Source organism: Labeo rohita, chromosome 17 (genome assembly GCF_022985175.1).
Source record: "Labeo rohita strain BAU-BD-2019 chromosome 17, IGBB_LRoh.1.0, whole genome shotgun sequence".
Taxonomy (NCBI): domain Eukaryota; kingdom Metazoa; phylum Chordata; class Actinopteri; order Cypriniformes; family Cyprinidae; genus Labeo; species Labeo rohita.
Window position 1 is genome coordinate 28,733,260 of NC_066885.1, and position 22,368 is coordinate 28,755,627.

At 35.8% G+C, this 22,368-nt stretch overlaps 1 protein-coding gene across 10 annotated transcripts in view; it reads right to left on the reverse strand.

The window, feature by feature from the left end:
• smoc1 (SPARC related modular calcium binding 1) overlaps positions 1-15,339 on the reverse strand; it is a 62,246-nt gene extending 46,907 nt beyond the window's left edge. For all 10 annotated transcript variants that reach the window (XM_051133216.1, XM_051133220.1, XM_051133219.1 and 7 more), the window contains exon 1: positions 14,982-15,339. In XM_051133216.1, coding sequence (XP_050989173.1) covers positions 14,982-15,086 — 105 coding nt within the window. In that variant the 5' untranslated portion in view covers positions 15,087-15,339. The remainder of the gene's footprint in view (positions 1-14,981) is intronic.
• Between the last annotated feature and the right edge of the window lie 7,029 nt (positions 15,340-22,368).

A 22,368-nucleotide genomic window follows, 5' to 3' on the forward strand; every position in this document is an offset into this window, starting at 1 on the left:
AAGGTTCTCCTATGGCGTCGTGAAGCACCTTTATTTTAAGAGTGTAGTTGATAGATCTTTTTCGCAATATCCCAAGTCTTTTGAAGCCATACAACAGCTTTATGTGGGGAATGTGTGAGATTTAACAGGCTATTTACTAAAAAAACCTTTACCGTAGCTCTCAAATCCCACTGGCGATTGTATACACTCAAATTCAATTTAACAATGAGGTCTAACCTCATTGGTTATCATGAATAATCATTCATTGCATGGAAAAGAGCTTTAGGACATACTGCAAAACATGTTCCTTTTGTATTGCACAGAGGGAAAAAAATCATACATTTCATACAAGAAAATCATGTCTTAAACAAGTTTGAGAAGACCTGAGGGTGAGTAAATCATTTAAATCCTACTTAAATGAGTAAAGAAACACTCTAAAATTCATTTAATTGCATTTAATATAAACTTGAAATATAGCATAACATATTTTCATTTTAATTTGCAATTAACAATTATGTGTCCAGCAACATTTACACTTAAGCACACATTCACACATTCTGTTTACACTTAAGCATATTCTTTTTTTCTTTTAAGTATATTACTTTAATGATAAGTATTATTCAGTGTACTTCTTATATCCTGTATCTAATTCTTAATAAAAACCTTCAAGTTTTAAAAACCTTCTTAATAAAAACTGGGTATTCTAGAAAGGCACTAAACACAGACGTACTAGTTCAACCTATGAGTTTATTTGCACAATGACACTAAGCATAAGAAGGGATTCTAGGAGGTTAACAACATGACAACATAAGTACTGACATGGTACAGAAGGACAAATGTATGCATCACCTTGGACTGAAAGCGTACTGATACGTGACTAGGTCTGTAAAAAATGTGTTTATTTATAAAATATAAGCCTAAGTATAACTGTTTAACTGTGTAACTGGAAGTGAAATGAATCACACACATTCTGTCAGTTTGTGTGGGCAGAAGTTTAGTTAAGCATGGAACACAAAGAAAAACAGAAGCCTACACACTATAAAAAAATCATCTGCCATTCTCACTTTCAACAATATACAATGGCCCAGAAAATACTGGGAGATTCCGGGACACTTAAGTCACACATTTTTCAAATGCATTGCATTAGATAAGAAAATATCAAACTGAATGGTATCTACAAACATTTGATGCTAGAACTCTACAAAAAAAAAAAAAAAAAAAAAAAAAATAGCTACAACATTTTATGCAGTTATTACATTTTTATGGATGTAAGAATTCAATTCCCTTCAAATTCAACTCCTACCAGAGTTGCCAATATAAACATTTCACTAATGCCTGACGTCCAGAAAGTATACAGACATATTTTTGTCCATTTAACCATTGATAATATAAAAAATATTTTTTTTAGTGGTGTCAAAATTATGCGCGTTAACACAGGCGATTATTTTTTTTTCCTTCATTTTACAGCGTAAAAAATATTTAACACAGTTAACATTTAATTTTTTTAGACGTATAACGTAATAACGAGCACAACAAATGGGAGAATTTTCAGGCTCATGCTTCAACGTCACCTCAGCGCCAGGTGTGAGTCAAACGAGTACAGAAATGGTACCATGACAATATGAGCTTTAGTAGAACATCAGTGTATTTCAGTAAAAACTAATCTTCTATACTGTGCTCATAGCACATGCTCTTCAAGCGCACGCACAAATTTGCCTGTGCACGCTGTATTAGGCTATAGCCAAAACACAAAAAACAAAAACATTTACAGATAATGTACTCACCCCATTGTCATCCAAGATGTTCATGTCTTTCTTTCTTCAGTTGTAAAGAAATTATGTTTTTTGAGGAAAACATTTCAGGATTTTTCTCCATATAATGGACTGATATGGTGCCCCGAGTTTGAACTTCCAAAATGTAGTATAAATGCGGCTTCAAATGATCCCAAATGCGGTTATAAACAATCCCAGCCAAGGAAGAAGGGTCTTATCTAGCGAAACAATTGGTTATTTTCATAAAAACAATACATCTAAAACAACAATACATCTTAAATGCTCGTCTTGTCTTACTCTGCCTGGACTTTTTTTTTTTTTTCGGTTCATGACAGTTAGTGTATGTCGAAAAACTCCCATCTCATGTTCTCCTTCAACTTTAAAATCATCCTAAATCGCTGTTTTACCTTTTTTGTTAATGGTGTTTGATCTTCTTTGCAAGTTCACATTGCGTAGACTGGGTCTGTACTTCTGCAGCAATGTAGGATGATTTTGAAACCATTTTTGAAGTTGAGGGAGAAAATACGATTGGAGTTTTTCGACATACAATAACTGTCTCGGGCCAGAATACACAGAGTTTAAACTGTATTTTGGAAGTTCAAACTCGGGGCACCATAGAAGTCCACTATATGTTGAAAAATGCTTAAATGCTGAAAAAGTCATGAAGTTACAAAAAAGGCGACTAAAGCTGCCTTAAAACTGTGCATGTAAGTGTTTATTATTTAAAACACACATTTAAAGCAACAGCGGCAGCTTTTAAAGTAACAGCAGCCAAAATATCCTAATAACCAGTTGCTGTGATGTCTGTTAATCAAAGAACAAAATTTAAAAAGAGGACAGGAAGCTGTATCTTTTATTTAATTTAGACTTTAGTGTTTGACAACTTTATTGAATTTGGTTATATTTTCTTGCACAGGTAGCTATATGACAGTTATTATAATGGGTTATGTGAAGATTGTTTTAAGTTGGTTAAATATTAGGAGAAAATTCACAGAGACAGTTGGTATCAGTGATACTTGCCTTCAGTCATAAACAAATGGCATTGAAATATCAAAAATATACTTCCTTTATGTTGTTTCTACATTCATTTGAAGATTGAATGTGAAATTATTGCAATATAAAAGTATAATTAAAAATTGTAATGTAATTAGGTGGTTTTAATCACAATTAATAGTGATTAATTTCAGAAAAAAAAAAAAGTGCAATTATTTTATTTATTTTTTTCACCACTAATATTTTCGTACATTTCTTTGTAAATAATGCAAAAAAATATTAATATATTGTTATTGTATTTAGTTGTGGCATAGGTGTCTAACAAACTTTTAGGGCTGCTGTGCATAATTGAGTATTGCATTGCAGGTTTCTCAATCAGTACACTTCTTTCTTATTGAGCAAATGTATGTTCAGTAGTCAGCCATTCATAAATCCCACTAGTTCCCTGACACTGCTAAACTCATATGTAAATCATTAAAAACAATCCTCTTGTTGATTAAACAATATGTCAAGCACATTTTTCTAATTACCAGTGATCTCCAAAAATGTTCTCATTTTTCACTTTGGGATTTATGACAAATGTTTCTTCTTAACACTTTATTTTGAGAATACGGATACTCTTAACTTTTGCCCGGGCTCTTCACAATAAAGTGAAGACCTCTGGACGAGCCAGAGACACCAGAGAAATCTCATTGCACAGATGGATTTTTATTCTTGGCAAGCATTCTGTGTGTGTGTGTGTGTGTGGTATTCACAAGGAGTGCCAGAGCTACTCTCTATAACGTGTGAAACACTCGTTACCTTTCGAAAGAACAACAACAAAAATGACAGGCAAAAAATACTTCTGATTGGCTGCAATAGAATTGGCAGGCCTGGCCAAGTGTAGCTGGAGCCCCTCGAAACGGTTCACAAAATAAGTGAGAATTCTGTTTCACACAGGAATTTGCAGATTTTCATCTCATAAGACTGTTACACTAAAATATATGTTAACCACTGATAATAAACATTACAAATGAATTATGTTTTTTTATATGCTATAACTTACATGAATTGGGAACCAGACAGAGTGTGAGAATTGGTTATGCAAAGTTCAAATCCCCTCTTAAAACAGCTTTGCACGATTCTGTAATGAATGTCAGTGTTAATACAAAGAAGATTTGAAATCATAATCCCTCTTCTCTGATCATTAGACTAATTAAATCCAGGCTAACAGGAAATCTGCTTCCTGAACTTCCTACTTTGCCACTATAACGATTCAGCTTGGCTAAGGAACAGTCATGTTAGTTCTTCTGGGGAATCTCATTGACGGTCTGGTCACCCACAAAAAAAAAAAAAAAAAAAACAAAACAAACAAACAAACAAAAAAAAACAGAAAGGAATTTAAAAAACTAAATAAGATATCTGTAACAATTTTCAGTTTTGTTAAATTACTAATAATTATGTCCTGCATTTCAGTTCAGAATGTCAAAGGCCTTGACCCAGTGTCCTTAATTACTATCAATTAACTACACATTCAGTGATTTACACACTTTAGCTCTGGGCTCATTAAAATGTACAGTCCGTTTCTTGGATTGACAAGTCTGGTTCTTGGTTAATCTATGTTATTATGGAGTCTTAAGGATCTGGTTTTGCTTTGGGTCTTGTATGGTCTGGTCTCAACTCGATAGCATACAGCACTCAATGACATTATAATGGAAACTGACTGATTGACCACTGCTGAAGTAACATACGATGTATTACTTAGGCTAGTATTATCCATAAATCCCTGTTTAATAATGATTTAGCATTTTTTGGTTCTGTGTCGGAAGAAAGTAATACTTTTGGTTTGTTTTTTAATCATCACTTGTAAACAGTCTACAATCTTGAGGTTCACTAATTTGTTCAAAATGGAAATCCACATTCTAGACAAGCATCCAAACATAAAACAATCAAAACGTTTTCTTACATTCTTTGTACAAACTTGTTGTTAACCACATACTTTTGATTATTTGACCCCAGAGCTTGTAGCAACAAAAGAAAACAAAACCATACAGACTAAATAACCAGAAAAAGTTGTTTATCCATTGCAGTAGCACAGTGAGTTCTGTAGACATCGGCAAAACACCCAGAGGATGCCCACATGAGGATGTCAATATGGTAAATCTGTGGCATGCCTTTCAGTCATGGCTGCCCGTTGTGGTAAAAGAGACACTACTTTTATCGGGCTGTAATTGAAGCCTCTGGGAGGCTGGTAATCTCTGGTATTTTCTCAGAGAAAGCCGTATCATTAAACGCTGATAGCCACTGTTATCTCCCCACAGCAAAATGCCATAGCACTGACCCAGAACACATTCTCTCTGTCAGAAAACCTTCCTTATCCAAATCCCAGCTGTCGCTCACTGTATATCAAGCACACAGCGCTGCTTCTGGCCCACACAGGGAGAACAGCCCTTTGTCCCCCGACCCTGTCTCCCAACTTGTTTTCTATCTCCCTCACACACTCATTTTCCTTCTCTATACTTGTCTATCTAGTTCTGTCTTGCTCACACTATCTCTCTCTCTCTCTCTGTCCGCTCGAGTCCTTCTCGAACTTTGCTGTCTGCCTAGTGTAATTTAGTCTGGAAACACAGTGCACATGCACACACACTAGGGATGCGCTAACGCACAAAGGTTGCGCAACAAATAATTTTTAGTCATCTTTTTGATGGATTGGGTTGTATATTTTTCTTCACGCTCTATTGTAGCGTTTGGTGTTTTTAATGTGACTGATATCACATGACTTTCTGGAAAAAAGTCTTAACAAGTGTTTTTTTCCCTGACATTTTGAAAAAGAAACAGGCATTGCGGTCTTGCCTCCTGATTTATTAAATAATATCACATGAATTATTCCGCTGGATTATTGTTGGATCTCTCGTTTGTCATCCTAAATCCTTAGTGACATGTCTATCCTAGTCTAGTTTGGCAGGGATGCTTTATTTTCTCCCATTTTCTTCACTTTAAATCTACATTTTCATCCTTTACAGTAATAGTTTTAGCTAAACACAGTAGTCCTTAGAAATATTTACCAAAACATAAGTAATTTTCAATAACAGTAAGGAATTACTTCATAATACTGCAATTCTGCCTGAAATCAGTGATGATACTATTTGAAATTTATTCCATACCCCATATTTCTGAACTACGTCATTAAATCACTACAAATTCGGGGCACCATAGAACTCCACTATATGGAGAAAAACATAATTTCTTTAAGACTGAAGAAAGAAAGACATGAACAACTTGGATGACAAGGGGGTGAGTACATTATCTGTAAATCTTTGTTCTGGAAGTGGACTTCTCCTTTAACAACTACCATAGTAACTGCTAATAAGCAGTAAATTAAGAGTTTATTGAGGGAAAAGTCACAGTTAATGGTTTATTAATAGCGAGAATTGAACTTTAAAATAAAGTGTGACTGAATAAAGTGTGACTGACGTTTTAACATTTAAATCTCCTAATCACTTTGAACGTTCAGACGTTTACCTGTGACCCTGATATGGTAATATGGCCCTACAGACACAACAGTATGACTTCCTGTAAAGCTGCTTTGAAACAATGTGTTATAAAAAGCGATATACTTTACAAATAAATTTGACTTATTATTAGATCAATGTTTTTCTGATCTGGTAAATGACAGGAAAAAATAAGTAAAGGCCACCTCTGGTTGAATCAGTTCTGCCATTAGTCAGCGTACTGGGTCTGTCCACAGCCTGTCACAGTGTAATGCATGTCATTAATTTAGGCCTGGTTTCACAGACAGGGCTTAGACTAAGCCAGGATTAGGGCATAATTTAAGTAATTTTTATAAACGTGTCTCAAAGGGGAAAAAAAAAAAAAAAACATTACTGGTGTGCATCTTGAGACAAAACAAAGGCACTGATGTATTTTAAGATCAGTCTATTTCTTTTAGCTGAAACAACTCTGAACGACATTTTAGTCTGGAACTTGTTTTAAGCCTTGTCTGTGAAACCAGGGGTTAGAATGATAATCTGTAACAAAAAGTGAAAATAAAAAAGAACTCAGACCACTTTGTGTTCACAAAGCATGATTCTATTGCAGAAGAAGAACCACACTGTTGTGGGAGAAATGCCATGTCAACATAGATTAATTTCTGTTTTTGCGCAGGCACAGTGAGGAAATAAACAGTTCAAAATCAGTTCAATGCCTTGCTTCAACTGCACGATACCCTCATGAGGGTCGACCAAAGCTTCTGACATGTCAGAAATTCATCTGCGCATCCAATTGCCGATCGGGAGAGGTTAATTGCTCATACACTGCACAACAAATGATGCATGACAAAACTGACATTCAGCCTGATGAAAAAAAAAAATCATATCTGCTCAAAATCATATGAAAATCACACTGTATGCCCATCTCAAGACAGTTTATGTTCAAAAGACAAATTTGTGAGCCACCATGAAACCAATTAAGATTATAGCAGAGTGTCTGCTATACAGAGTGTGTAGAGCCTGCCGGCCAGGTTGGCAAAGGATATTTAAACTAACTCCATCCACAAAATTACGAAAGAAGCCCATTTGGTAACAAGAGCTATGGTGTTAAGTTACATTCGTAACTCACTTTCAAACCCGGCAGCTTTCTGGTCAGTTTGGCAAATTTGTGTGAAAAACATGAATACATGAATATGTGTGGTAAAACCTTTGACCCTTACAAAAATTACAGATCGTGTGGATTCCTATTAAAAGACTAGATTTTGACTGAAATTTTTAGTTGAACAGCAGTAAATGTGACCGCATCTTAAGAACAGTAGATTTAGCTTTCGATGCAACCAACTCAAGTTTGTATCCATCTTTTTCCAACATCCAATTAGGATGCCCCCTAATAGTTGACTAACCATTAGTCGGCGAGAAGAGGCTTGGTCAACCAAAATTTTATTAGTCGCTTAGTCGCAGAAAAAAAAATCTACAGGAAGTGGCGGAGATCATTAACGGCTGGTCTATGTGGTAATATAGTAAATCAGGCAGGACATCCAAATGCTTACTTATTATTAATCGACCTCAAATATGGCTTTTCATCTGAAAGACGTATGTAGTAGCAACTTTACATGGCCGCTCAATCTAATGTTAACCTAAAAAAAATGTGCAGAGTGTGGAAGCTGAATAGTAGTGTGCTCCTGCATGAAAGATGGAGTGGCGTGGCCACTTGCTCTTAAAATACTCATTTTTGGTCATACAGGTAAGAGTAATACATCTTTTGAATCTGTAAAGACTCTGTGTGTATTTGTGTGCACTCAGAATAACAACGAAACATTGTGCTTTTGTAAAATAAGGAAAGCAAACAGGATGTTATCAATAAATTGTTAAAACGTTAATTCAGTCTCCTTGCTGTTTTTCCCCACACACATTCATAGTTATTATATCTGTGGGTACACTGTGGGAAGCTTTTTTTGCATGCGCTTGAGCGCTTATTAGGCTATGTAAACAATTAAAGTCTATTATTATGATATATATGGTTTATTAATAAACGTGTGACTAATAGTCAACTAATGCTTAAAATGAATGACTATTAGTCAACCACAAAAATCTTTATTTGAGAGCAGCACTAATTTTAATAAATACATCTTGAATATATTTTAATTATCGTTTATTACACGGCTACACGGAATACTCAATTCTGATTGGTCAGTCACCACATTCCAAAGTATGTTATTCCCCGACAACAACCAGAAAAAAATAGTAACACAGGCTCATCTGGGTAACTGCAGTTGACACTGTACGCTTGCTAAGATTTTTTTCTTAGTGGAAGCTGGCTAATAAAATATTAAAACTCAAATTGATCTGTATACAGTTATTTTTTTTTATGTCACCCTAATATCGCGGACCCGCTCTTTTTTGTTTCATACAAACGCAGCTGCTGCCACATTGCAATGATTTTAATGGATTGTAAGACAACTAACAAACCGGTATGATTTTAAAGCTTTATCTTAAATCAGTGTATTTTATCACCATAATTATTCATGTGGTGAAATGCCATCTACTTAGCTAGTTAACCCTAACCCTAACCCTAACCCAAACTCTGATCTTGCCACTTGCTAGCAACTGCTTTCTTCACAGAAGCTTTGCATTCCAATATTTTAATTCAAATCAATATTTCATGTCTAACTATTTATTTTTGTGGCAGGTAGCCATGTAATAAGCGGGATAATGTACATCCAGCCAGTGGTTATTGCAAAATAAAGCCCTTCAGTCTTATACAACAACCCTCAGCTTTGCGTCGAGCTGCTGATAAGTCTGTCAACCTTTATTCTGCGATAACAACTGGCTGGATGTACATTATCCTTTACATAATATTTTAAAATATATTACAATACAATGAGGTACAAATAGTACTTTCTTTGGTCATGGCTCCTAAAGGGTGGTCCTACGTCGTACTGTGAGAGAGGTTCAAAGACGGCCATTGTCACGGTCTTGTAATTAAAAATAGCCTGCGAAAAATTTTTTTTAAGCAGTGTCGAAAATTTAGGATAACCATCTCACAGTGTATTTGCTACAATGACATACATTTACTGACTAGCCAATGCAAAATGAAATCATGTGTTGCTCAACACGACAAAACATAAATGCTGGGTGAAAAGAGCTAAAAGGAATACCGGTGCACAAACATTCTCTACAGTCACACACTTTTTGTCAACACAGTGTTAAACACCAAAGCTCGCTGATGCTGTACAGTGTATCTTGAGTTGTTTTATATAGGGTAAACAATGACTTGCTGACTGGTTGACTACTTCTTTGGACTATTAGATGTCTGGTTAAAATTAGTCCTCGTGCAACACACAGAAAACAATCACTCTTTCTAAATGCACTTAGAAAAGAACCTGCACATACATGATTCCCCCATCTCTCTCGCCCGCAAAAACACACAACACTAACACCTGCATCATTGGGTCACTGGGTGTGATGTGGGCTGCGCTAATAAAAAAAAGCAGGGAGGAGGGGCGGGGGGGGTTTGGCGCTCATACGCAGAGTTGGGAGAATGTTGTCTTGGCATGGAACTTGTACTCGCCTCGCTGTGTTTGTTCTTTACATGACTTTACGAGGTTTCAGTGATGCACTCGGCCAGGTATGTTGTATACAGCGCTTCCCCAGGCCACCTCCATGCATCCATTTTTCAATCACTCACGCTGGTTCTGTTCATTTTTGCAGGGAAGCTTGACCAAACTACCATGATGTTTTGTTTTGTGTGGATAGCTAATTCTGAGAAATGAATGCTGTGGGAAAGCGTACGTCGTATCATTTAATTGAGCTACTGAATGAAAACAGATTAGACTAGGTTTTTGTCATGTTGGAAAAACTTTACACTCTATTAAGTCCACACTTCAAAGGAAAGGACATTTTGAAGTGTTCTAAATAGGTCTTGCACAAATCATGAGTGTTCTTTTGAAAGTATGCTTGAAGAAAAAAAAAAAGCTTTAAAATATAAGAAGTTAAAGAATAATCAAGCCAAATCAGGACAAAAGTCTATATTAAAAATATTCTTTTTTTTTTTTCTTGCCATGCTTTAAATCTCCTTAACCAAAACCACTGCAAATTCATCAGTTGCTTATGTTTTTATAAAATGTAATTTTCAATTAAATCAATTAATAATAATAATAATTTAAACAAACAAGTCTTTCACCATGAGTAATATAGTTTTATTTATTAGATGAACACTATTTGCCTAAACAAGTAAGCCATGACACAATAAAATCAGATTTATGTATTTATCATGCAATTGTCTATTTATCTATTGCATTTATCTATTTTGTGACAGCTTTGATTGTGGATATATCTATTTCTAAATAAATAATAAATAAACAAACATATAAACAGATGCAGATTTTTCAAAGGTAAAATACCAATATAAATATGCAATATGCAAATATTGCTCATACTGTGTCTAACAGTATTTATTACATTATTATCAAATTCAAAGTATTTTCAAGTCTGAACTACTATAATACAACATAATGGTAATGTACTGGCTGCTTTCTGATCTGCACTATTTGACAGCTGTTATCTTACACACAAACACACACAAACAAACAAACGAACAAACAAATAAATGTGCTTTACAGTATGTGGCAGCATCTAAATTTCAGCGATTCACATATAATGTACTCACCCACTTGTCATCCAAGATGTTCATGTCTTTCTTTCTTCAGTCGTAAACAAATTATGTTTTTTGAAGAAAACCTTTCTGCATTTTTATATAGAGAATATACAGAGTTCAGGGAGAGTAATGGACTGATATGGTGCCCCGAGTTTGAACTTCCAAAATGCAGTTTAAATGCGGCTTCAAACGATCCCAAATGCGGTTGTAAACGATCCCAGCCAAGGAAGAAGGGTCTTATCTAGTGAACGATCGGTTATTTACATTAAAAATATATAATTGAAATGCTTTTTAATCTCAAATGCTCGTCTTGCCTTACTCTCCCTGAACTCTGTGTATCCAGTTAGGGTATGCTGAAAAACTCCAATCGTATTTTCTCCCTCAACTTCAAAAATCATTTCAAAATCATCCTACATCGCTGCAGAAGTACCGACCCAGTCTTTGCAAAGTGAACATGCAAAGAAGATCAAACACCCTTAACAAAAAAGGTAAAACAGCAATATAGGATGATTTCGAAAGTTGACAGAGTTTTTCGACACACCCTAACTGTCATGAACCGGAACAAAAACAGTCCAGGCAAGAGGAGCGTTTGGCATTAAAAAGTATGTAAATTCTGTTATTTTTATTAAAATAACTGATCGTTTTGCTACAGACCCTTCTTTCTCGGCTGGGTTCGTTTAAAACCGCATTTGGGATCGTTTGAAGCTGCATTTAAAGTGCATTTTGGAAGTCCATTATATGGAGAAAAATGTTTTCCTCAAAAAAACATCTTTTTTTTTTTGACTAAAGAAAGAAAGACATGAACATCGTGGATGACAAGGGGGTGAGTAAATTATTTGTAAATTGTTGTTCTGGAAGTGGACTTCTCCTTTAATTTTGCTGGATGCCTTCTAAACTGGGGTTGAGTAACATATTTCAAAGTTCCAGTACAGCATATGCTCCACAGGCAGTCTATGTTTTGCAAAAAAATCATAAGTGCTTCTCATATTACTAAAGTAAAAACTCCAACGTGTACTGTAAGACACAATAATACAGTATACAACTTGGCCTCAGTCAATGTACTGTAAGAAAAATGTACAGGTAGCTTATGTTATCTGTATCTGTATCATATAACTTTCAATTAATTTTAAGTAAGGTTATTTGGCCTTTACACATTGTGTTTTATAATAAAAGAGTCAAATTCATCACCATTTAATAATGTGAACTACTTCACCATTAAACTATACTGACCATGTGGTGAACACTATGAAGACATAACTTAAGTTTATTTTTGCTTTTCTGTGTTGTCCTTTTAAATCCACGCTGATGTTAGGGCCGCCATGAGGATCATGTTCGTCAGACTGTTAACAGTGAAAGTTCCCAGTGACCTTTGCACAGGAGCTGTTTAAAAGTGAAGTGTGTAATTTGTTCGATGTTAAAATACACCAAAGGTTGATTCACTGTGGTGACATAAAAACACGGCAATATTATCTCAACCAGTTATGTTAGTTTGGGGGCGGGACTATCTGTTTGTTCTGCCAATGATGGATGAGGAAAAACTTGTTTATTGTAATTATTTTTGCAGTTCTATATGGTCATGCTAGTAAGACAGAAATATACGTGCAAACTTTAACCCAAAGAGCTTAAAATTAATAGACAAAATAATACCTAATGACAGTCGGTATATTCACTGCGCTCAGGCGCATTGCTGCATGCTGACAGAATTAAATCCTCAGAAAATATTATTTTCTAAGTCTGCGGCATGCCAGAATTGGCCAGGATTACTGTGGCTGGAAAAGTGTGCTAAATTCATGTTAAATGTGGAAAAGGAAACCTAAAATCCCTCTACTGTCAAGAGACACTTCCTTTCTTTCTTTCTTTCTATTTTTTTTAAACACAATCACCCAATTGGCTTTGAGGAAAGAGCTTGATTCTGTTATTGGCCCAAATACGTCCTCCAGCTTAGCAGAGCAGCCATAACTCCTCATGAAACGTTGGGTTCTTGGGGCTGACAGAGTTCAGAGATAAGTTTTTACAAATGAGGCACAGAGGGGAGTATAACTTTTGAAGCATTTAACTTCAGATTTTTTAAATAGCTTTTTTAACACAACCTTTCTGGCCTCCTGTAATGATTAGATGAGAATGATGAAGGATGTTTAACCATTGTGGAGATATTTCTACACTGTTTGATGCCGTTGAGCACAACAAATCACACAAGTTCACACACACACACACACACACACACACACACACTGTATGGCTACTATTACAGTACATTTCAATCTGTAGAGTCCCTGCCAAAATAAAATTGGTAAGAAGATATTATATCACAAGAGATAAAAGCCTGGGAGTGTTAAAGTCAAGTAAATGAGAAAGTGGCTGCATAAGTATGGACTGGAGATCATTAAAAGGAAAAAAAAAGTCATTAATGACAAAGATTAATGCTTTTCAATTCTTCTCAGCAGGCAGATTTTTGTTTCATAGCAAGCACAGTTTATTCACAGAGAATTTCATTTTTTTAATAATCATACAGAAACATAGTATAGACATGTTTATGTTCACAGCGGTGCTGTTATTACAATGTATAATTGTTTCTCCTCCATAATTAAGAAATAAATGTAGATAAAGTGCTATAAAAGTGCATGACGTGAGTTAGGAACAGTTGATTAATTGGATTTCCAAGGAATTTATTTTAATACATTTTTCAAATCTAGTTATATCTCTCAAAGAGGTCCAATGTGTTCCTTGCAGATTAACTGGTTCGGAAAATATTTCCTGAAGAAAAAAATAATCTTTTTTACCTTGCTGTTAGAATTTTCTCAGCAAAACAATTTTTTAAAGAAATTTAACTTCACTCTGTTCACTTTTGGAGATGCACACACTCATGTGGGGTGTTTTTAGGTTTAATGTGTGTATGTGTGTGTGTGTGTGTGTGTGTGTGTGTGTGTGTGTGTGTGTGTGTGCGTATCATAGATTTTTATACTGACCGCCACCTCCGACCACAAGTATGACAATACCTCAGCAGCATCCACAAATTTCTCTCTTCTACTCTCTTTCTGATTTGTACTCACTTTCACTCTCAGTGGTCAGTCTCAAAGGTCTCAGTGCACAAATGAATGGACATTTACCACAAGAGCTCTGCGGCAATCTTTACAAACCATTCTTCTGTCTGAATTGCTCAAATACTTGAGGACATAAAAGAATGCTGCGGCAATTCGATTTCTGGGGCAGGTTTTTTATGGTTTGACTGGTTAGCGTTATTAATCATGCAAGTAGGTTTCTTTAATTGTTATTTCTTTAAGCTCTACTGCTAAAACAAGTATATTAAGGTCAACAGTTCATCACCTTGACACAATTTTCTCACTTGTAGACATCCAGACAGATGTATTTGCATTTTCTGAGGGGATAATTTTTTAAAAGACGTCATATAGCTATTCAAAATTGTCTGCAAACTGATTCAGCCGCAGAAAGAAATACTCCACGCAGTTGGCTTTGTTGAAATCGTATGAAATGCTGCATTGGAAAGGCAATGGTCCTCTTTTCTATGGGCACAGAGGGGTGCACAGGAAGCAAAAGACCTTTATGACAAAAGGTCAATGGGTGTACTCAAGTCTCACTGACAATGTGCCTCAGCAAGCAAAACCCAACTATTCAGCTGAATCACTAAAAGATGCTCTGATGTTGGGTTATTATGCATTCTAGAATGAAAGTTAATCTTTATCAGAACTAATATGTATAAACATTAAAAGTAAGGACAGATAATACAATATACTAAGGTATACGTTAATTCAGCGTCACTGTATACATCAGCAAAAAGATGCTGTATTTTCAAATGCATTCAAGTTTGTCTAACCCTACCTAAAACTGATATTTGTCAAACTAACAAGTAATTCATAACAAGGATGCATTGCATACACTATATTAAAGCAGAGATTTTCATGCATGGTAACACTGTATCACTGTATGACTTGCATCGTTTTATAATAATGAATTGACTTTGACACAGTATAGGCACGTTATGCGTCACACTGACAACTTTAGATGAAGCACTGAGGTTATCAGAATGACAAATGCGTGAATGTGCGCAGCTGAACACATGCGGCGGAGAGCGGCGTTACGCACGGACTGACTTACCCGAGGACCATTCGACTTCTGCGCTGAGGCTGGTGGCAGGCACGTCATCATCAGTAGCGCGTGCGAATACAAAACTACAAAAAGAACTAGATTGTGGCAGTACATTCTGTCTGACGTTGAACTGACAGCCTACGTTCAAGATTAAGTTAAGAACTGGCAGTGGTCCCGAAGTAGCAGGAAATTCCAAAAGTTTGTTTCCAAATAAATTCGTCCTCAGCGGGTTTCTTCTTTACGTGTGTGCGTTTTCATAGTACCAGAGAGTACGCAGACAAGATGATGAAAATCGTAGTGATGCACTCTTTCCACTGCGTGGGATGTACTGTCCTTTCCAGAGCTACAGGTTGAATAGTCGGTCTTACACTTTGGGACGCGTTTAAAACCTAAGGAGGTGGGATTGTTTGGCGTGATTGACAGTGGGGACGGCCAATGACAGTGCACTAAAACGGGGTGGGGGGTGCAAAAGTCCGCGGATTAATCATCAGTCCACTTGGTTACCGCAGGAGTAATGACGCACAAGGCTCTACCACTTTCTTTAACCCAACACTCCTATGAAACATTTTACAACTTTTTTCTTTGTTCTTTTTTTATGGTTGTTTAATTCGCATAAAAAGTGCTATTTATTTATTGTGCAATTTAATTTCATTTTAAATATATATATATATTTTAATTATTATTATTATTATAAATGCAATTTTATTTCGCCATGGCATGGTTTGACAAGCACTTGTTCTGTTGTTTAAATATCCCCCTAAAAGCCATTATGTTTTAAATATACAGATATTTTGTGCATTTTTCCCCCTTTGTTTTGTTTTACTTAAGATTATATTAAATATTTTAAAGAAATCAAGGCTTCTTGTAAAATCAAGTGACAATAAACAGCAGGTTCTCATTGTGACAACTTACCCCAACAATGATGCTAAATTTTATTTTATTTTATTTTATTTATTTTATGGGTGAAGTTGTGCAAATAGTTTATAAAATCATATATATATATATATATGGTTTTATAAACTATTTGCACAACTTCATCCATAAAATAAATTTATATATTTATGCCACACTGCCACTATTATTTATATATATATTGGAAGTAAATACGGGTTATGTAAAACATGATTATTAGCTAACGTGATTGTATACCATCCCTTTTTTTTTAGGGTGTATGTCTAAGTGTGTGTATGAGAACAACAGGCATAGTAAAATTGTTAAATAAGATAGATAGATAGAAAGATAGATAGACAGATAGATTATTTGTCTATAAAATTAAATCTGAACCACTTTCCTTGTTTCTCAAAAATCATATTCTACCCTTTGTTCAAATACATTTTAAGGGGGGGAAAAAGGGAGAAAAAGAGAGGCAAAGCTCTGAGAAGCAGGGCTGAGGTCTGCCTCCATGCGTTACTGCTGTCAGGGATTGTTCTGTGGGATGTACCTTGATGTGCCGTTAGGTTTCCAGTCGAATCTCTTCCCGGGGTTCGGTTATGCTGCAGCGTTCCGCACCGCACCAGCTGGTCTCTGACTGGCCGGGACTGTGTGAAGTTCCTCTGGGGGAAGGGAGGGGCGAGGGGGGACAGGAGTGTCTAATGGAATGTTAACGAGATCACTTTATGTCCTGTATCCACTTTCCTCCTGCCCGCTCCTTTAACCATGTCCTCGTACAAAACAAAGCCGCTTTCTGGCGTGTGAAAAAATTGTTGTTGGAGAAACGTTGTCCAACACAGACGGCTGTTGTCACTTGGCTGGACATGAAACAAATGTTTGACAAGGGCCAAAGAGAAAGGAGAGGGCGAACAAGCTGAAAAGGGTTGTGCTGCCCAATTATCACACCGACCCTTTCCACAGATCCTCAATGGCGGTTCACTGTCTGTTTATAGCAAGCAAAGCCGACAGAAAATTAGCAGGTGTCTGTAGACGAGACCAGCCAGCCTAAACCAGCGGACTCCCCGCCGACTCCAACGCAATTATTGCCAGGCTATGTGCATTTCGTGGCTTTAATCAACACATCAGGACAGAGGAGAGGTCTCTCCCCCCACCCTTATCTTATTATGATGTCTAAGATAACCGTGACAGGCCCGCTTCACGTTAAGTGTCCTTAATACCTTTGTACTTTAAATTGTGTGGTTCTAACTGCTGTTAAACCCATTTACAGCTTTTATAATTAGACATCTGGACCCAGCTTTATTGTGGTTTTACCAGCTTTCAGAGAAGGTAAAGTCTCAACTCTAGTCCTGAGAGATTCCTTCAGCTAATGTCTTTGACAGCAATTGTCTTTTTCAAGGCGTACATAGCCTCACCAGATGTCCAATTAATCTATGAAATATTTTACTGAAGATTTATTTTTTTCTTTGCAGAAATGTATGATTTTACAGTCAGTCCAAAACTCAGAACTCAGTCAGTGGAGCTATTTTATTTATTAGTTAATTAATTTATTTATTTGTCCGTCCGTCCATCCGTCCATCTGTCCTTCCAATGTGAAATTCCTTTGAAGAAATAAAAATAGACAAATGAAGAAATTGTTAAAACACAGGAAGCAAATATTAAAAGAATATTTCGTGTTTTGTACAAGTTAAGCTCAGCTGACATATTCTTGTGTATTACCACACACATAAGAAAATGGTTACATTTTATTATTTAAGATGCTGTTGTTACAATATAATTATACAATTAAGTACTGTACAATATTAATTAACAAATATTAAATCAACATATTTTTCCCACAGGGTTAGGGTTTGTTTTTTGTGTTGTAGCTGCATGTACTATTATCATGACTGCTGAGGTCAAAAGTTTACATGCCCTTTTTTAGTTAATTGTTTTACCCAACTAAGGGCAATTATACAAAATGCATGTTATTGTTTATTTAGTACTGACCTGAATAAGATATTTCACATAAAAGATGTTTACATATAGTCCACAAGAGACAATAATAGTTGAATTTATAAAAAATGACCCTGTTCAAAAGTTTACATCCCCTTGATTCTTAATACTGTGTTGTTACCTGAATGATCCACATCTTTTTGTTTGTTTGTTTTGTTTAGCGATAGTTGTTTATGAGTCCTTGTTTATCCTGAACAGTTCAACTGCCTGCTGTTCTTCAGAAAAATCCTTCAGGTCCCACAAATTATTTGGTTTTCCAGCATTTTTGTGCAACAATGGCTGTATGATTTTGAGATCCATCTTTTCACACTGAGGACAACTGAGGGACTCATATGCCATTATTACAGAAGGTTTATAGGCTCACTGATGCTCCAGAAAGACAAATCATGCATTTCACCTAGGGGGTGAAAACTTTTGAACAGATGTGTACATTTTTCTTATTCTGCATTAATATCATTATTATTTTTTTTTCCATTTAGTACTGTCCTTCAGAGGCTACAGAAGATAGTTACATGTTTCCCAGAAGATAAAATAAATTAAATTTACCCTGATCTTCAAATTCAAAAAGTTTTCACCCCCCAGCTCTTAGTGCATGGTTTTTCCTTCTGGAGTATCAGTTAGCATTTGAACTTTTTTTTTTTTTAATGGTAATGAACATTATGCCAAAATGCTGTTAACTGTGCTTTTTTTTCTTACATTACATTATAGTACTTATTATAGTAACAGTAAATGATACATAATTACAAACCCTATCCTGACCTTTATAGTTAGTACAAGTTAATAAATGTTGCTCAGTATTCTTATTTGTGTAACAACTATATGTGTAAATACACTGTAAAAGTGTTATCAACTAATCTGAATACGTAATGTGAATAGTTCACTAAGATAAGATACAGTTGGATGAGAAATTTTAATGGAAAACTATTGAGATCTGATTTGTGATTGCTACAGGTGTGTGTACTATAAGTGTGCGTGTATTCCTAGTTCCTCTGTTGGTGTCTTAATACTTCAAGATGAAACATTGTGAGTTTGGGGACTCATATAACAAGACATTTTCAAGTTTGAGGATTGCTCAATACAGTCCATATTTCTCACAAGTGTCTGTTTGACCTACTCGTGGAAGAATGAAGAAAAGAGATGGACAGAGAGAGGACTTCAAACAAGAGAATGTGAGGTCAGATGTAGAGGCCTTTCACTTTAAAGTCCCTCATCTGGCTTTCATTTGTTGAATTCCATGTCTTTTACATGTACTGGCTGCAATTTTCACAAGCTCCCGTATCTGGAGGAGTCACGTGATTACAGGCCCAGCCAAAGAGTTCAGATGGTCCAGTCACTATTTTTTTTTTACACCACCTTGGAGTCATCTTTAAATGACACTATACCTCTCAACACACACACACATGTCGAACCATATTTAAAATCATAACATAAACTCCTCAGGTTAACCTTCTACCACCTTGTCTGATGAGCGTCAAGTGATTGAGACACCGAAAAATGTTCAGAGGAAAGTGGGGTGTGAAAAGAACCATTGATACAGTGTCCAACGAGTAGTGTGTCCAACACCTGCACCGCCTATTCACCCAAGTGTTTACACACTGTCATCCACAATTAATGGCTCTCAGGGGTAGGGCTGCCTGCCCTCTGCTGGGGCCCCAGACCCTTCCTGGGCCCTTATGAGTGCCTAATTGAGCATACCACCCTCCTGATTGAATTAACAGCTTGGTCCCAGGGACCTTCACCCCACCGTAGAGGGGGGATTCACTCCCTCTGTGCCAGCCCGAAGGGGGAGGAGGGAAGGAGCAAGGGGTCGAGAGCGCAGAGTTGTCAAAATGTCAGCAAAGCGTGGCCCTTGCTGTTGGCAAAACCAAGCTAGAAATGTGAACTGGGGGCATTCAGAGGTCCTGGTCTTCGCAAGGACAGGCCTGCCAGGTGCACACTGGGTCCTAAGGCTGGATGTAGACAATTCTGTGGCACACATTGTATCATTTTCATAGAAAGGTGAACCTCACATAATATGTGAAATAGGTTAGATAAATAAATAGATAGATAGATAGATAAATAGATAGATAGATTTTACAATTTACAATTTGAATATGTAAGGGGAAATTATTGTGTTAGGACAAATTCATTTTTAAAAGTACAAATATTCCATGTATTCTTGCAATTAATATGGGCTGCAAAGCATAAAAGTGGCATAATAATTCAAAATAATACATAATTCCAAAATAATTACATATTTTTTATATTAAATTGTATATTTCATACAGCATATCCCACCAAGTAACATGTCATTTTAAAAGTATTTCTTGTACTAACAAATACTACCATGATTTATCCTCCCTTTTTAAAGAAATTAATATGTTTTATTCGGCAAGGAAACATTAATTTGATCAAAAGTGGCAGTAAAGATTTTTCTAATTCAACGGATGGTATTCTATAGAACTTTTCATTCATAAAATAATACTGAAAACTAAATGTATCACAGTTTCTACAAAAATAAATAAAAATAAATAAATAAAATAAAATAAAATAAAAAAACAATAAACCACAACTGTTTTAACAATTCTAATAACACAAAATGTTACAAGTGAAATAGTATATCTTGTATAATAGTATATCAATGAATACAGGCATGGTGAGTATAAGAGACATCTTTTCAAAAACAAATACTTTATAACTGAAATTCTATCACTGTAAAAAAAAAAAGAAAGAAAGAAAAAAAAAAGTAGTTTCAACTTTAAAAAGTACACGTTCATGCTGCCTTAAATTTTTAAGTGAACCCAACTCAAATATCCACATTTTCACGTAATACAACTTAACACTTCATGTTGACTAAACTTAATTTTAAGGCAACACTTTTTTTAAGCTGAAACAACTTTTGTGTGTGTGTGTGTGTGTGTGTGTGTGTGTCATTATTCCTGCATTACATTAATAAGAATGGGTCTCAAAAATGTGCTTAATTATTTCTGTTTTGATTTTGGGTTGAAGCATGATCCAAACATGTTCTTGTCATTCAGCCCAAGAGAGACATGAAAGGAACTGTCGGTGCACCTGTTTCTTACATTATTGATCAAACACACATTTATTAGACATCTTCATGAGAGGAGGAGGCAGCTTGGGTTCTTTTGCTGTTAATACGACAAAATATGCCTTACAGTGTAAATTAATGCTGAAGCAAGCTTTAGTATAAATCCCAATAAGCTTCCACAAACAATTATCCAACTGCAGAAGACTTCACTGTGTGGTTGTTGGTCACTTTTTATTCAGAATAAAGTCCTCTGAGGGAAGGTATCATGCTCTGATGCGATAATCAATTTCATATGCTTACCAAATACAGTGTATCATTTCAAATAATATTGAGCAAAACCAGATTATCCATCCACAATGCACCAATTCTAAAATCCAATAAACAAAACTTGAGTCAAATGAATTGCAATAAGCTTTTGATTACTGGATCACGTGGATAATCAAAGATTAGACAGGAGGATTCTACAAAACCATGCCATTACACTCCAGTATGTCAGGATTTGTTGTTAGCAGTAATTTAGACATGACATCATGGTTCATGAAGATGTCATTTCATCAGCTAAAGTGCTCATAACTAAAATGCAATCCAGATGAAAAAATTGCAACAAAAAAAAAAAAAAAAACTGTTGAGTCTTGATTAAGGCATAGAAACTTTTCCATATGTCTCCATCAGCCAATCCCAACCAGTTCCATCAATATATTTCGTGCAACTCACCTCTCTGTGACCCCAGCGCAGTTTTGGGGGCATACTATTGTGGACAGTGAACAGTGCAATGACAGTATCAGATCTTATGCCCTCAAATGACAAGGCAGCCTGCACGTTCCTTGATGTCACCCCGCGCTCTCAGCTTTTCTGAAGGGGGTCCGTGGACGGGGTCAGTTAAACTCGCACTGTTCTTACACTGGGTCAGAAGTTTAGTGGGTCACCACCACAGACTCCCCCTCCAGTTATCTAATCCTATTCTATAAAAAGTCTCTCCGGACACCCACGGAATCCGAACGCATCCTGAGTTTGTTTGTGAATTTCATTTAGCACAACTGATAACGGAACGATTTGTTATTGTTGGATGAAGCAGCCTGTAAAGGTTTCTTTCATTGTGACATTACTTTCTGGACAGTCAAAGAATAGCTTACACAAACGTAAAAACTTAATTACTTACCTTCATATCTTTCCAAACAAGCAGGACATTATTTCTTCCATAACAAAAAATGAATATTTGAAAAATGTCTTGGCCACATCTTCTGTTGAAGTAAAATGACTTTGGGTTACTATCAAGCTGCAAAATGACAAAAAAAAAAAAAAAAAAAAAAAAAAAAAACAACACCATAAACCTATCAAAAACTTTCTAAATGACGTTAGTTGCTTTGTTTACAATATTTGTTCCTAATGTTAGTTACCAACTAAGTTAACAGCCCAAGCACAAATTAACAACATGCATTGTGCATCAACACCAGGCCATTGCAGTTTCTTTCTGTTTACGTAACA